General features: G+C 43.5%; 1 protein-coding gene across 5 annotated transcripts in view; it reads left to right on the top strand.

Moving 5' to 3' along the window:
- Nucleotides 1–14,238, top strand: part of LOC133471888 (ankyrin repeat and BTB/POZ domain-containing protein 3-A-like) — a 54,033-nt gene that overhangs the window by 20,842 nt on the left and 18,953 nt on the right. For all 5 annotated transcript variants that reach the window (XM_061761986.1, XM_061761987.1, XM_061761988.1 and 2 more), the window contains exon 2: nucleotides 10,890–11,042. In XM_061761986.1, the coding sequence (XP_061617970.1) occupies nucleotides 10,890–11,042 (153 nt within the window). The remainder of the gene's footprint in view (nucleotides 1–10,889; nucleotides 11,043–14,238) is intronic.

Genomic DNA, 14,238 nt, shown 5'->3' with positions numbered 1-14,238 from the left:
AAGATTTATAGGTCGCGCTCGGGCAGCATTTGTTTTGCAATGTTCCTTAAGGGATTCACTCAGTTCGGTGCATGTTTACATATCATGTAAAGCACTTTTACTTGAAGCAAATCAATTATCAAGATTCACGTTAGTTCTTCAACGTGAACTATTTGTAGGTCGCGCTCGGGCGGCAGCTGTTTCCTTGGTTAATTCACTCGGTTTGGTATACGCATCACGGAAAGCACTTACACATTTTCGTTCAGCCCTTGAGGAGCAAAGTAACAAGTATGACGCTCGACATTAGTTCTTGAAAGTTGATTGAAGTGCTTTATGTGTGGTGCTCGGGCTGCCTTCTTTTAGATTTGCCGCAGAGACGTGCGATGTTGAGGGAGGGAGATGTCGCATGTGAAACGTACGACGGCGGCCAGTGGAGAAAAGAACAGAAGAATCCAGAGCTTGTGAGACAACAAGTGTCGAGACAACTACTGGACGACGTCCCGCTGTTTTTTTTTTTTTTTGCGGCAGGGAATAATGAAGCAAGGTACGAACAATGAACTGAAGTGTAGTCAAGAAAGGTCGCAATTGACACATTTGACAAAGGGGAACTATAATCAAGGCGTCAAAACTTTCTTTGATACAACCCCAATTCCAATGAAGTTGGGACGTTGTGTTAAACAAATAAAAACAGAATACAATGATTTGCAAATCCTGTTCAACGTATATTTAATTGACTACACTACAAAGACAAGATATTTAATGTTCACAACTGATAAACGTGATTGTTTTTAGCAATTAATCATGAACTTAGTATTTTATGGCTGCCACACATTCCAAAAAAGCTGGGACAGGGTCATGTTTACCATGTGTTACATCACCTTTTCTTTTAACAACATTCAATAAACGTTTAGGACCTGAGGACACTAATTGTTGAAGCTTTGTAGGTGGAATTATTTCCCATTCTTGCTCAATGTACAGCTTCAGCTGTTCAACAGTCCGGGGTCTCCGTTGTCGTGTTTTACGCTTCATAATGCGCCGCACATTTTCAATGGGAGACAGGTCTGTACTGCAGGCAGGGCAGTCTAGTACCCGCACTCTTTTACTATGAAGCCACGCTGTTGTAACACGTGCAGAATGTGGTTTGGCATTGTCTTGCTGAAATAAGCAGGGGCGTCCATGAAAACGACGTTGCTTGGATGGCAGCATATGTTTCTTCAAAACCTGTATGTACCTTTCAGCATTAATGGTGCCTTCACAGATGTGTAAGTTACCCATGCCATTGGCACTCACACAGCCCCATACCATCACAGATGCTGGCTTTTGAACTTTGCGTCCATACCAGTCCGGATGGTTCTTTTCCTCTTTGGCCCGGAGGACACGACGTCCACAATTTCCAAAAACAATTTGAAATGTGGACTCGTCGGACCATAGAACACTTTTCCACTTTGCATCAGTCCGTCTTAGATGAGCTCGGGCCCAAAAAAGCCGGCGGCGTTTCTGGGTGTTGTTGATAAATGGCGTTTGCTTTGCATAGTAGTTTCAAGTTGCACTTATGGATATAGCACCGAACTGTATTTACTGGCATTGGTTTTCTGAAGTGTTCCTGAGCCCACGTGGTGATATCCTTTACACATTGATGTCGATTTTTGATGCAGTGCCACCTGAGGGATCGAAGGTCACGGGCATTCAATGTTGGTTTTCGGCCTTGCCGCTTCCATGCAATGATTTCTCCAGATTCTCTGAACCTTTTGATGATATTATGGACCGTAGATGATGAAATCCCTAAATTCCTTGCAATTGTACGTTGAGGAACATTGTCCTTAAACTGTTCGACTATTTTCTTACGCACTTGTTCACAAAGAGGTGAACCTCGCCCCATTTTTGCTTGTGAATGACTGAGCATTTCAGGGAAGCTCTTTTTATACCCAATCATGGCACCCACCTGTTCCCAATTAGCCTGTTGACCTGTGGGAAGTTCCAAACAGGTGTTTGATGAGCATTCCTCAACTTTCTCAGTCTTTTTTGTCACCTGCCACAGCTTTTTTGGAACGTGTTGCAGCCATCAAATTGTAAGTTAATGATTATTTGCTAAAAACAATAAAGTTGATCAGTTTGAACATTAAATATCTATCTTTGTAGTGTATTCAATTAAATATAGGTTGAACATGATTTGCAATTCATTATATTCTGTTTTTATTTATGTTTAACACAACGTCCCAACTTCATTGGAATTGGTGTTGTACTTTAAATGTGCAAAATCTTCTTTATCAGCTATTGTTTACTTAAATCTACAAAGTTTTCAGAAAAATCTGTTTCATCCACTTGCTTATGGGGGCCGCCATCTTCGGTCGTTTCACTCTCACGAGAGTGCAAATTTGCGAGAATGGGATGTGTATTTGCCAGTTCCTGCTTATTATGCCGCTTTATTTGCTAAGAAAACCATACAGAGTTGGTGAATATTACGCAACGACCATCTACATATTGTAATATCCCCCTTCAAAAAAATCACTTCAGCTCATTTTCCTTGCATCCTGGTCTGAAGTTAATGATAGAAAGTACAATAAAAACGTTTCCTGGTATGGTTAGCCTCATCCTTTTGACTGGACTATTTGGGGAATGTGTGACTGATGTAGGCGAGGCGAGGCGGTGCACAATGTAGTGGGAACTTTGTGGGAGCTTTTTTTTGTGTTGCCTCAGCTAAATCCCAAATGTCCTCAGCTGCGCTCATGGCCCACTGCTCCTCTTGCTCCTGACCCACTTCCCTAATTGGATGCCACAACACACGAGAAGCCACAGAACAAAAACAAAATATGTAGTTCTGTAATCTGGCTAAATGAGTCTTTACTTCATCGAGAGTCCTGTAATATTTGTTGCATTCATTTGGGGTTTTATCCTGAAATTGCCTTGAGTAAAATCTATTTAGTTATTTTCTATTCATTCAGCTCATGAAATAATTGATTAGTTGTAAATAATAAATACATTTATTTTAAATTTATATTTTATTTATTGTATTAAATCATTGATTCATTATTTAAACTATAAAATTCTAATAAAAACATTATTTTATTAAAATAAACATTTCCTATTGATTTATTCTTAATAGGAATTTTAAAACTTCTATCCATCCATTTTCTGAGCCGCTTATCCTCACAAGGGTCGCGGGCGTGCTGGAGCCTATCCCAGCTATCTTTGGGCAGGAGGCGGGGTACACCCTGAACTGGTTGCCAGCCAATTGCAGGGCACACAGAAACAAACAACCATTCGCACTCACATTCACACCTACGGGCAATTTAGAGGCTTCAATTAATCTACCATGCATGTTTTTGGGATGTGGGAGGAAACCGGAGTGCCCGGAGAAAACCCACGCAGGCACGGGGCCGGGGATTGAACCCAGGTCCTCAGAACTGTGAGGCAGATGCTCTAACCAGTCGTGCACCTTGCGGCTAATTTTGAAACTTAATAATAATTATTAATTAATTATTCATTATTAATGATTGCAATTAATTGTCAATATTATACAAGATTTGAGTTGGTTTATTAAAAAAATAATTAATTGTGATTAAATTAATAATGAATAATACACTTAAGGTGATATTTTGTTAAACAAAACTTTACATGTTTTATTAATTAATTTATTACTTACTTATGATACAATTTTTTGTAAATATTACAATACAAATTAAAATTACACATTATTTTACTAAAACATAAAATAAAAATAATAAATAAAAACTTTATGTATAATACAATGAATACAGTAAAATATATTTTTTAATAGTTTTACAAATGATTTGTTGTCAATAATAAAATGATAAAATAGTAAAATATACAATTTAACATATAATGTAACATTTTTATAAAATAATTGCGTTTTTGTTTTTTTTATATCATCATTGAATGAGTTAAGTAGAAAAGTTTTCCCAGCTCTCGATTAAGTGCACATGTCCTAATACCTTTGGCCATGTTTTGTGTCTTAGGACCGTTGGCCTATAGTAAGTGGAGAAAACATTTTGCATCCTCTCATCTGAGAAAAGTTTTTGAAATTTTGTGACATCATAGGTCTCTTCTTCCACATCAAACTCCTCCAAGCTCTTTGGAGCCAAATCCTCCTTTTGTATTTGTTCGCTTTGAGTGTTGTCAGCATGAAAGAAAGCAGCGTGTTTCCAGCACTCGGCAGAAAACACGCTTTAGCTTCACAAATGAGAGCGTTTAACGGCTGAGCGAGCGCAATCGCTAAGTGACAACAAAGCCGTAACGCGAGCGGCCCATCGGAGCCCACTGAGAATATGCGAGGATGCTTGAGCGCCGCTCCGAAAAGGGAAGATTATCCCCAAATTACCTCATTTGTGTTCCAGTCGGGATTGGCTGTGCCGCGGGCAGGAGAGGCAGCCCCCGAGGTGCCGCATTAGGAGAGCTGTTGCCACCGAAAAAGACACGGATACAGATGCTATCGCCTCTGTGGACTACCTTACCCACAATCCCCCAGTTGATCTGCAGTGAAAAAGTTTTAATATACCGATGCATTTTTTAAATTTTATGTTTTTACTGAAAAACAGGAACATATATTAATTGAATACAAAATTAAGTGAAATTAATAAAATAATATTTGTTTTCAATTGTAATTATATTAATGAAAAACCCATATGATGTTAAAGAATTCAGGAGGATGTTTTCACTATTCAGGGGTGTTGGAGAGGAGGGTCCGTCGGGAAGTCGAATCTCAGAGTCAGGAGGAGCAGTGTGGTTTTTGTCCTGGCCGTGGCGCAGGGGACCAGCTCTTCACCCTCGGCAGGGTCCTCTAGGGTGCATGGGTGTTCGCCCAACCAGTCTACATGTGTTTTGTGGACTTGGAGAAGGCGTTCGACCGTGTCCTTCGGGTAGTCCTGCGGGGGGGGTTGCTTCGGGAGTATGGGGTACCGGACCCCCAGATTCGGGCTGTTCGGTCTCTGTACGACTGGACTCAGAGTTTGGTCCGCATATCCGGCAGTAAGTCTGACTTGTTTCCGGTGAGGGTTGGACTCCGCCAAAGCTGCCCTTTGTCACCGATTATGTTCATAACTTTTATGGACAGAATTTCTAGGGGCACCTGAGGCATAGACTGGTCTGGTTTGGTGGCCTCAGCATTGCATCTCTGCTTTTTGGAGATGCTGTGGTTCTGTTGGCTTCATCAAGCCGTGATCTCCAACTCTCACTGGAGCAGTCCGCAGCCGAGTGTGAAGCGGCTGGGATGAAAATTAGCACCTCCAAATCTGAGACCATGGTCCTCAGTCAGAAAAGGGTGGCGTGCCTTCTCCGGATCGTGGATGAGATCCTGCCCCAAGTGGAGGAATTATATCTTGGGGTTTTGTTCACGAGTGAGGGAATAATGGAATGGGAGATCGGATCGGTGCAGCGTCTGCAGTGATGCGGACTTTGTATCGGTCCAATGTGGTAAAGAAGGAGCTAAGCCGAAAGGCGAAGCTCTTTATTTACCTGTCGATCTACGTTCCCACCCTCACCTATGGTCACGAGCTGTGGGTCGTGACCGAAAGAACAAGATCCCAGATACAAGCGGCCGAAATGAGTTTCCTCCGCAGGGTTTTCTGGCTCTCCCTTAGAGATAGGGTGAGAAGCTCGGTCATCTGGGAGGGGCTCAGAGTAGAGCCGCTGCTCCTCTGCATTGAGAGGAGCCAGATGAGGTGGCTGGGGCATCTGATTAGGATGCCTCCCGGACGCCTCCATGGTGAGGTGTCACCGCTAGAAATAAATGTTTTTTCTTACAATTTTTATAGCATCTTATACGCATCTCCGAACAACCGAACAGAATTACATAACTTATTCAAAAATATGCAACCGGGACGGACGCCTGGCCCGGTCGGAGTCCCAGTTGAATTCATTAAACATTTTTGGCCAAAACTAGAGCCTCCTTTTTTCAGAACAGTCAAATGAGATGAACGATAAAGGTAGAATTAGTAGCCACATGAACACAGCTTCAATTAAGTTATTACTAAAGCCAGGAAAATACCTGAATTATCGGCCCTTATCACTGATTCCTGTGGATATCAAGATTATCTCGAAAGCCCTCGCAGCGAGACTTGAAAAGGTACTTCTGTCGATAATCCACTATGATCAGACAGGCTTCATTAAAGGTAGAAGTTCCACAAATAATGTCAGATGTCTGTTGAATTTAATAAGCATGTCCCAGCGTAAAAATCTAAACGCAATCATCATGTCACTTGATGCAGAGAAAGCTTCCTCTAAAGTTAACTGGGCTTCCTTGTTTGCAGTACTTCGCAAATTTGGCTTTGGAGATTCAATTATACATTGGATAGAAATATTATACAATTCGCCGAAAACGACAGTCACCCCAAATAGGATCACTTCAGTTTTACATTACAAAGAGGAAAGAGGCATTGGGTCCCTGCGGCCCCCACTGGGTGGCCAGTTGTCGGGTCGCTTTGGTGGGGCCGGCGGACCGCCATTGGTCCCTAGGTGTGGGACGTGTCCCGTCCACCGGGCTGCTCTCGGGTGGACCCCTGGGCCTGATCCCGCCCCTCGATTGATTGGGTGGGGTCCTCAGCCTCCGCGGTGTGGCCACAGCAATTACAGGACACTTCTGTCAGTCTTTGTACATGTAAAACGGTGTCAATTCACTTGCATGTATCCGCAGGCACACACTCTAGGACTCACTGAGTGTGGGGTCACTTACTGCGACAAATAACTCATGAATATGCAAATCGCTTGTGTATCCCCTCACTTATACTCTCGTCCTGTAGACTTTTAGAATTTACATAATTTATCCCACCACACTTCAGTTGTACAGCCGGGTTCACGACCCTTGTCCTGCATGCTTCTTCAAAACAAAAACAAATGTCACTTGGTTACGCTATATTTTAAAATGTTAAAATGTCATTTATATTCAAATAAAAACTATTCCCCTGATAGAAACTTCATAGTTTTCCCCCTTTTTTGTGGCTGCGAGTTCCAGGAATGGTCTCCAGCTTTAATTCTCGTGCAGGAATTGTCGTCGGGGAAAAATCAGACCCGACGTGTCAGTTTGACGCTTCCTCTGCTTGGAGCGTCCATCAGTCCTGCCAGGAAATGCCACGCCGGCGGGGCCTCTCCTGTCACATCACTGCTGTCTCCTGGTGGAAAAGTAGTCCAAGACCGCCTTCCAATTGGATAATGCGTCTGATTGGATGAACGATCGAAAGTCAGCAGCGCACCTGACACCTCCGTTAACGTGTGCGGTGTCAACCGCGGTCCCCCTGGGGATCGTCACGGTGACAGTAAGTGGCAGGCCCGGACGCTGGCCCGCCCTCAACCTCGACCCTCACCCCCCTTCTCCCGCCCCCTCAACCTCAGTCAGCATCTTAGCTGTCAGGGGCCGGAATTTTGCCACCCCTGCCGCCGTAGTGCTGACAAAAGCAAAAAGAATATGAAGTACGTCTTTACTGCACAGATATGCTACTGTCAGGACTTCCGTTAGCATCATTACCTCCCTCAAGGAGGTTTTGTTTTCATTGCTGTGTGCAACTTTTAGTCTTACAGTTTCAAAAGGACTTTAGGTAAGTGGACCCTGGTCTGGAATGATCATTTTTTTGGGGGGGAAAAAAGTTTTTTTGTCATTGGTCACTGGCCTAGAATGATGTTTTCTTAGACTCCTTTTTGGGAAGAAGGAAGAAGGACTTTTGATCATTAGACACTGATCTGGAATGAGAATGTTTCTATCCTAGATTGGGAATAACATTTTTAGGTAATTGGATAGTGGTCTGGAATGTGATACCTTTGACTCTGGAATTGGAAAAAAAGGATTTTAGGTTGTTGAACACTGATCTGGAATGAGGTTTATTTGCTCCCATGGATGGGGGGAAAATGACTTAGGGTCATTGGACACTGGCGTGGAATTCGAATTGTTTGATCTCAGAATGGGAGATAATGACTTTTGGTCATTGGATACTGGTCTGGAAAGAGATTTCTTTGACTTCACAATGGAAAAATGACTTTTTTTTTTTCATTGGAAACTGGTCTGCAGTTTGAATTTTGTGATTCCAGAATAGGAAGAAGGACTTTTGGTCATTGTGCACTAGTCTGGAATGATAATCCTTTCCCCATGGATGGTGAAAAAAGGACTTTTGATCATTTGTCACTCATCAGGATTGAGATTGATTTGTTCCCAGAATGGGGGGAAATGACTTTTCGTCTTTGACCAATGGTCTGGAATTTCATTGTCTCGGGTAAAATATATTTCTGCACCATTTCCTGACTGTAGTATTTCCAAAGAAGCCTGGGGGGTGTCAGCCATCACAGCAGCGGACTTCAACCAGCGTCCCAACCTTCGTGACTGGTTGTCCGTTGACCTGGAAGCGCATTTGTTGCATGGCGGCTGCACGAAAAGCTGTAGCTGCCTCTCCGAATGTCCCCAAACGTGTCGAATTGTGTCATGACGATTGTCACCCTGCTTTTCCGGCTTCACCTTTTGTGTACGAGGAGATGTTTTGTTTTTAGTCATTGTTACCACAGCAACCTTTTATTTCAATGTCAATTCCACATTTTCCTACATTTTTTTATTTTTGGAATGGCCTCACAATGTCCAATAGCACAGTAATGCTCAACCTACCGCTTCCCAAAGTTCCTTTATTACTTGGGTTTCTTTCTGAGGCACAAGCGTGTTAGGCCTGGAAAGGTTTCAGCGTGTAATTTTGCTTCCTGTTTCACTTTCGTTCCGCAGCCCTTTGAGGGAGCAACCGAGTTGGGTTTGAAATGGATTGATTGAAGGGACAATTCTTCGAAAAACTATCTATTGATTTATTTTTATTGTTATTATTAAGGCGGCACGGTGGCCGACTGGTTAGAGCGTCAGCCTCACAGTTCTGAGGTGCGGGGTTCAATCCCCGTCCCCGCCTGTGTGGAGTTTGCATGTTCTCCCCGTGCCTGCGTGGGTTTTCTCCGGGCACTCCGGTTTCCTCCCACATCCCAAAAACATGCATTAATTGGAGACTCTAAATTGCCCGTAGGCATGACTGTGAGTGTGAATGGTTGTTAGTTTCTATGTGCCCTGCGATTGGCTGGCAACCAGTTCAGGGTGTACCCCGCCTTCTGCCCGATGACAGCTGGGATAGGCTCCAGCACGCCCGCGACCCTAGTGAGGAGAAGCGGCTCAGTAAATGGATGGATGGATGGATGTTATTATTAAAGGATACTGCTGTTAGGAGCACTGCTACAAGGGGAAGCTCATTGTGCTCACCCATCCATGCATGCAGCTGTGAGGGTCTTTTTTATTATGTTTGTGCTTCCCTTACACTAAGGCCCGCTGAGCCAATCACAGTGCAATCGCCTGTTGCCATGGCGACTGCCTGTTAATATTCCGGGAGAGTTTTCTCAACGGTGGTGGGGTTTTCGGAGGGATTGCCGCACTCCTCATGGAGAGAATCGATTCCTGCAGGTGGAAAAAAGAAAGCCTGTGTGTTTGACGCAGTGACGAGTCGAACGTCATCAAGACGGGGGATCGTTGTGAACTAATTGACCTTGACGAGGCTTATCGCCACTGTAATCCCGACGAAAAAGGAATTACGTCTTTTTGTGCGAGTGTTCAAAGGTGCAATGTGAACAAATGCAGCCGGCATTCCAGAGGGATTGGCCTGCCATCAAATAGAATCTCAGGAAAAAGCCATTATGCCTTACTGCTTGTTCCCCGCACGGTGGACGACTGGTTAGAGCGTCAGCCTCACAGTTCTGAGGACCCGGGTTCAATTCCCCGGTCCGCCTGTGTGGAGTTTGCATGTTCTCCCCGTGCCTGCGTGGGTTTTCTCCGGGCACTCCGGTTTCCTCCCACGTCCCAAAAACATGCATTCATTGAAGACTCTAAATTACCCGTAGGTGTGACTGTGAGTGCGAATGGTTGTTTGTTTGTATGTGCCCTGCGATTGGCTGGCAACCAGTTCAGGGTGATGCCCGATGATGGCTGAGATAGGCTCCAGCACGCCCGCGACACTAGTGAGGAGAAGAGGCTCAGAAAATGGATGGATGGATGGATGGATGCTTGTTCCCCATACGAATAACAAAGAACATTTTTTTGGTGGGGGAATTCAGCCTCAAAAACGTCTCAAGAAGCCATGTCTGAAAAGGCTTTTCCAATTGCGTGTGGGCACAGCAGGGCGGCAAAGTTTGATAAGTTTCCTTCAAATGCTGTATACTTGCATCGCATCTTCCTGATGCCGGAATGTTTTTTTGATGAGGCCTCGCTGGGACTTTTCAGGGAAAGGTTGCTGGAATTCCTGCTGCTTGCATTTGCCAGCTGACGGTCCTCGCTGAATTCCAAACTCACTTCCGGGGATTGACTCCAAATGTTGTTTACGCCGCACTTTTCCCCAAGACAAGAAGTAAATGCTTACGCGCTGCATAGTCGGTGTGCATGTTTGCACGGGGATTAAATTCTGGAGTCACGTTGATAACAAACATCCTATAAGCCGCGCAGCTTGACAGAATAAGTGTTTTATGGTGTTTAACGTAAGATATCAGATTTAAGAGGAACTTGTGGCTTAATCCTCTGGTTGTCTGCTCATCAGTGGCACCCGAGCAGTACAGTTTGATAACACCGTCTGTTTTAGTGTTTCCATTGTGGAAATTGGAGAAAGGTGCCAAGATAAGTTGCGTTGTTGGGTTGTAAGTGCAGTGGTAGGGTAGCTGAAGGGGGCAGGCTAGACAGCGAGCCTTGTGTTGATTATTGGACAGAGAATGGTCAAGATGATAATGAATAAACATTAGAATGTTCTCTCCCCGCTTGCGTGGATTTTCTTCAGCAAGGCCTTACGGGAGCTGGACTTCTGTGCTAAAGGATTCTGGAACTTCCTGCCTCACCTCCACGCAACTCTCATTGGCCTATTCTTCCAAACATCCTGTTCCTGACCTTCTCCCTGGTGTCTCCGCAGGTGTGCTGAGCCTACCAGAGAGTCTGAACCTCCACCGGGATCAGCAGCAGCGCTCGGGCCGAGGCGAAGGTCACGGCTGCTACACTCAAGCTGAACTCCGCACCGTGGAACAGTCGCTGCTTGCCACGCGGGTGGGAAGCATCGCTGAACTCAGTGAGTATCACGTGGTGACATTCGAGGGTAAGAAAATTAGGAAATAAACAGACTTGTTCACACGTCTTTTTCCTCCGAGTGCTTTTAAAGCACGTCATCTCCATTATCCAGATGTTCTCGTGGGATTGTAATGGCTTCTTCTGATGGAAGAGCTTCTCAACTCGTAGACATCCAAGAGATTCAGCGGCATGTCTCGCCTTTCATCTCCAGGCCATCTATTTTTTATTATCTTGGACTTTATATGCTGCCATGCTTCATTTGTCTTGATGTGACACATTCAAAATGAAGGAAATGTAGACGAGAATCAAAGCTGCAAGCAAACGCATGCCTGACAGGGTGCGCAGATGTTGAAAAGTGACATTTAGAGTTGACTTATTTGACTTTCCTATTTTATCGCCAGTCATCTAACTTTGCCGCCATGCTCCACCCACACGCAATGATTGAAATTCAAATCCCTCACAGGTCTCCTTTGTTATAAGTAGCGATTGAAAGAATTCTCTAGGAGGAATCACCTTTGAAGGACGACTAGAAATGATCGGAAATGACACTGAAGTGGCCATTCCAAAGCAATGAGCATGGCTTTCTTGAGACTCTTTTGTGCGTCTTCTCATGATCGACAAGCCGACCGAATGCCATATTGCGATGTGAAACTGGCTTTGTGGGTTGAAAAAATAAATAAATAAATCCATGGGCATCGATGCCTGGAAATGACCCCTAAAATAGCGACCTCAAACCAACATGGCAGACTTCCTGTGGCATGTTTTCTTGAGACTTTATGTGCATCTACTCATGATTGGGATTTCTACCAAATTTCATGTTGCCTAGGGAAACAGGCTTTGCAGCTGAAATTGCAAAATGTTTGCTTCCACTGACCTGCGCTTAATTAATTATAGAATTACCAGGCTTGGCATTTATGAGCTGTTCTATAAACATAAACATAAACACGGTTGTTAAGCACCTTAGAGACATTTGGGAGTGTCTTTGTGGAGTAATGAGACTTCTCTCGACTCGCCTTTCAAATATCATTGACTTGATGAAGTAGCATCAACTAATCACATCCCAATTATTTTTATGTAGCTGCCCCCCCCCGCCCCCATATTTGTCTTGAAAATCCTGCCCACGAAGTCAGTTTCACTTATCAATGTGAATTTTGGCAGGCATGTCTATCATGAGTAAACCCACAAAAAAGTCTCAAGAAACAATGTCCAAAAAGACACAGGAAGTCTGCCATTTTGGTTTGAAGGGATCCCTGCCCCTTGGATTTATTTCGATAATTCAGCCCCCAAAACTAGTTCAACATAGCAACATGATATTTGGTCGGCATGTCTCTCATGAGAAGAGCCACAAAAAAGGATGAATACCTATAATACACGGGACTCTAATAAGTCAAACCTCAGCTTTTTACGTCATTCAATTGTTCAAGTGTATCTAACGAAGTGTCCTTGGGTGTAGATTTTAATGATACTACTCAGTCATATTTACAGTTTATTAGTGTTTGTGTTGTTGGACTGGAGTTTTGTTGGCGCGCAATCCTACAATCCTTTTGGCATGTGTCGTAAAGGCGGCCTTCCAGGAGCGAGCGCAAGGACGACACTGGCGGCAAAGATCTGGCGGCGGCCGCGCTTGCCAAGGGTTCACTTAAAACAATGAATCCATTAATCCCAAACCAGAATGTTCCCCCCCACCACAAAATACACATCAGGCAGGAAAACGCTGAGATGTTTTGTTCTATGCCGACACTGCGGACTAACTTTGGACTCTTTAAATGTCATGTTAGGCCATGAATGATGGAATTTTAATTATTTAACCAGTTAAAATAAAAAAAAAAGTGATGGTACCGTAAGACAACAACTGCACATAATAATAGTTATATCAATAATTAATGTTTTTTGGTTACGACAAATTAATGAAAAAAAGTCATACAGTAATATTATAAGAATTTCTTTATGAGAATGAAATAATTGCACTGTCAAAAACACAATTCCAAGAATAAAATTGTCATATTACAAGAGAAAATATACATTATCTTCCAATTATTAAAGTGCGAATACTATGAGAAAAAATACAAATTAAAGTCAAAGTCAAATTAAAGGAATAGTCAGAATATTACAAAGAAGAATAATGATTTCATAAAATCTGAATAGTAAAATAAAATGATGGGGGGGAAAAGAATTACAAGACAAAAATACATTTGCCTCTAAAATATTGGTCCTTTTTACAAGAATAAAATGGTAATATTACTCCGAATAATAAATGACCCAGCTACCGTCTCATGTTCCATATCCAACATGTCTGCGTGATGAATCCCCATTTAAGGAGCTCATGATGACGATGATGGTGATGACTATGAGGATGGTGACATGTCCCGTGATTGAGCGTGTAATGTGTAATGCGGCCCCGGGGGTTGGCCCCACCGCCGCGGGGCCTTGACGGACCACGGCGGAGGAATCTTGCGATCGGCTCGCCTCATTTTGTCAGCGGGGATTACACGCTTGCTTGTTGACCCCGCACTCACGCACACACAGTAGGCCAACTACTTTAGCGCAATAGTGCTCCAAGCAATATTTTATTGAAGATGAGAAATAAGATTCAATTATAACCAACATGCAAATGCACTAGCACCCTGTTTTAGCACCCTATTTTTTATTCTGCTGAGCGAATCAGAGCACACCCTTAAAACAAACAACAACAAAAAAACAAGCACTGGCAGCAGAAGAATTAATGAAGCGACATGACGCTTCATCAAGGGAGGCATTAGCAGTTAGTCTCGTTAAAAATCAAAGTTGTTATTTGCGGCCACCATCCTCTCGGGGGGGGTTTTGCCACGCTCGCCATGATTGGACGCGTTCCAGCCGAGCAGAGAAGCAGCTTGCTCTCTTTATCTGCGCGCCAGGCCCGCTTCCTGGAAAGTCTGCGTGCGTGACCAACAACCTTGAGCAACTCAAAGAAAAAAAAAAACAAAGATCAAATGGAGTCAAGCTCGCCCCCTGGAAGCTTTCATTTATTTCACCTTTTATCTACGTTTTACCTCCATTTACAACAGGGGGCAAATTTCAAATTCGGTCTTAAGACGTCCGGCAATGTTGCAAGGACTAAGTGACATTTGACCAGAATAAAATATACATTCTACGAGGAAAAAAGTCTGAATATTGTGAGAAAAATTAACCTTGTGCTATTAACCTTTTATGAGATAGTC

Source organism: Phyllopteryx taeniolatus, chromosome 22 (assembly GCF_024500385.1).
Source record: "Phyllopteryx taeniolatus isolate TA_2022b chromosome 22, UOR_Ptae_1.2, whole genome shotgun sequence".
NCBI classification, from domain to species: Eukaryota; Metazoa; Chordata; class Actinopteri; order Syngnathiformes; family Syngnathidae; genus Phyllopteryx; species Phyllopteryx taeniolatus.
Note: the sequence above shows the minus strand (reverse complement) of the source record. Positions and strands in the feature narration are given on the sequence as shown.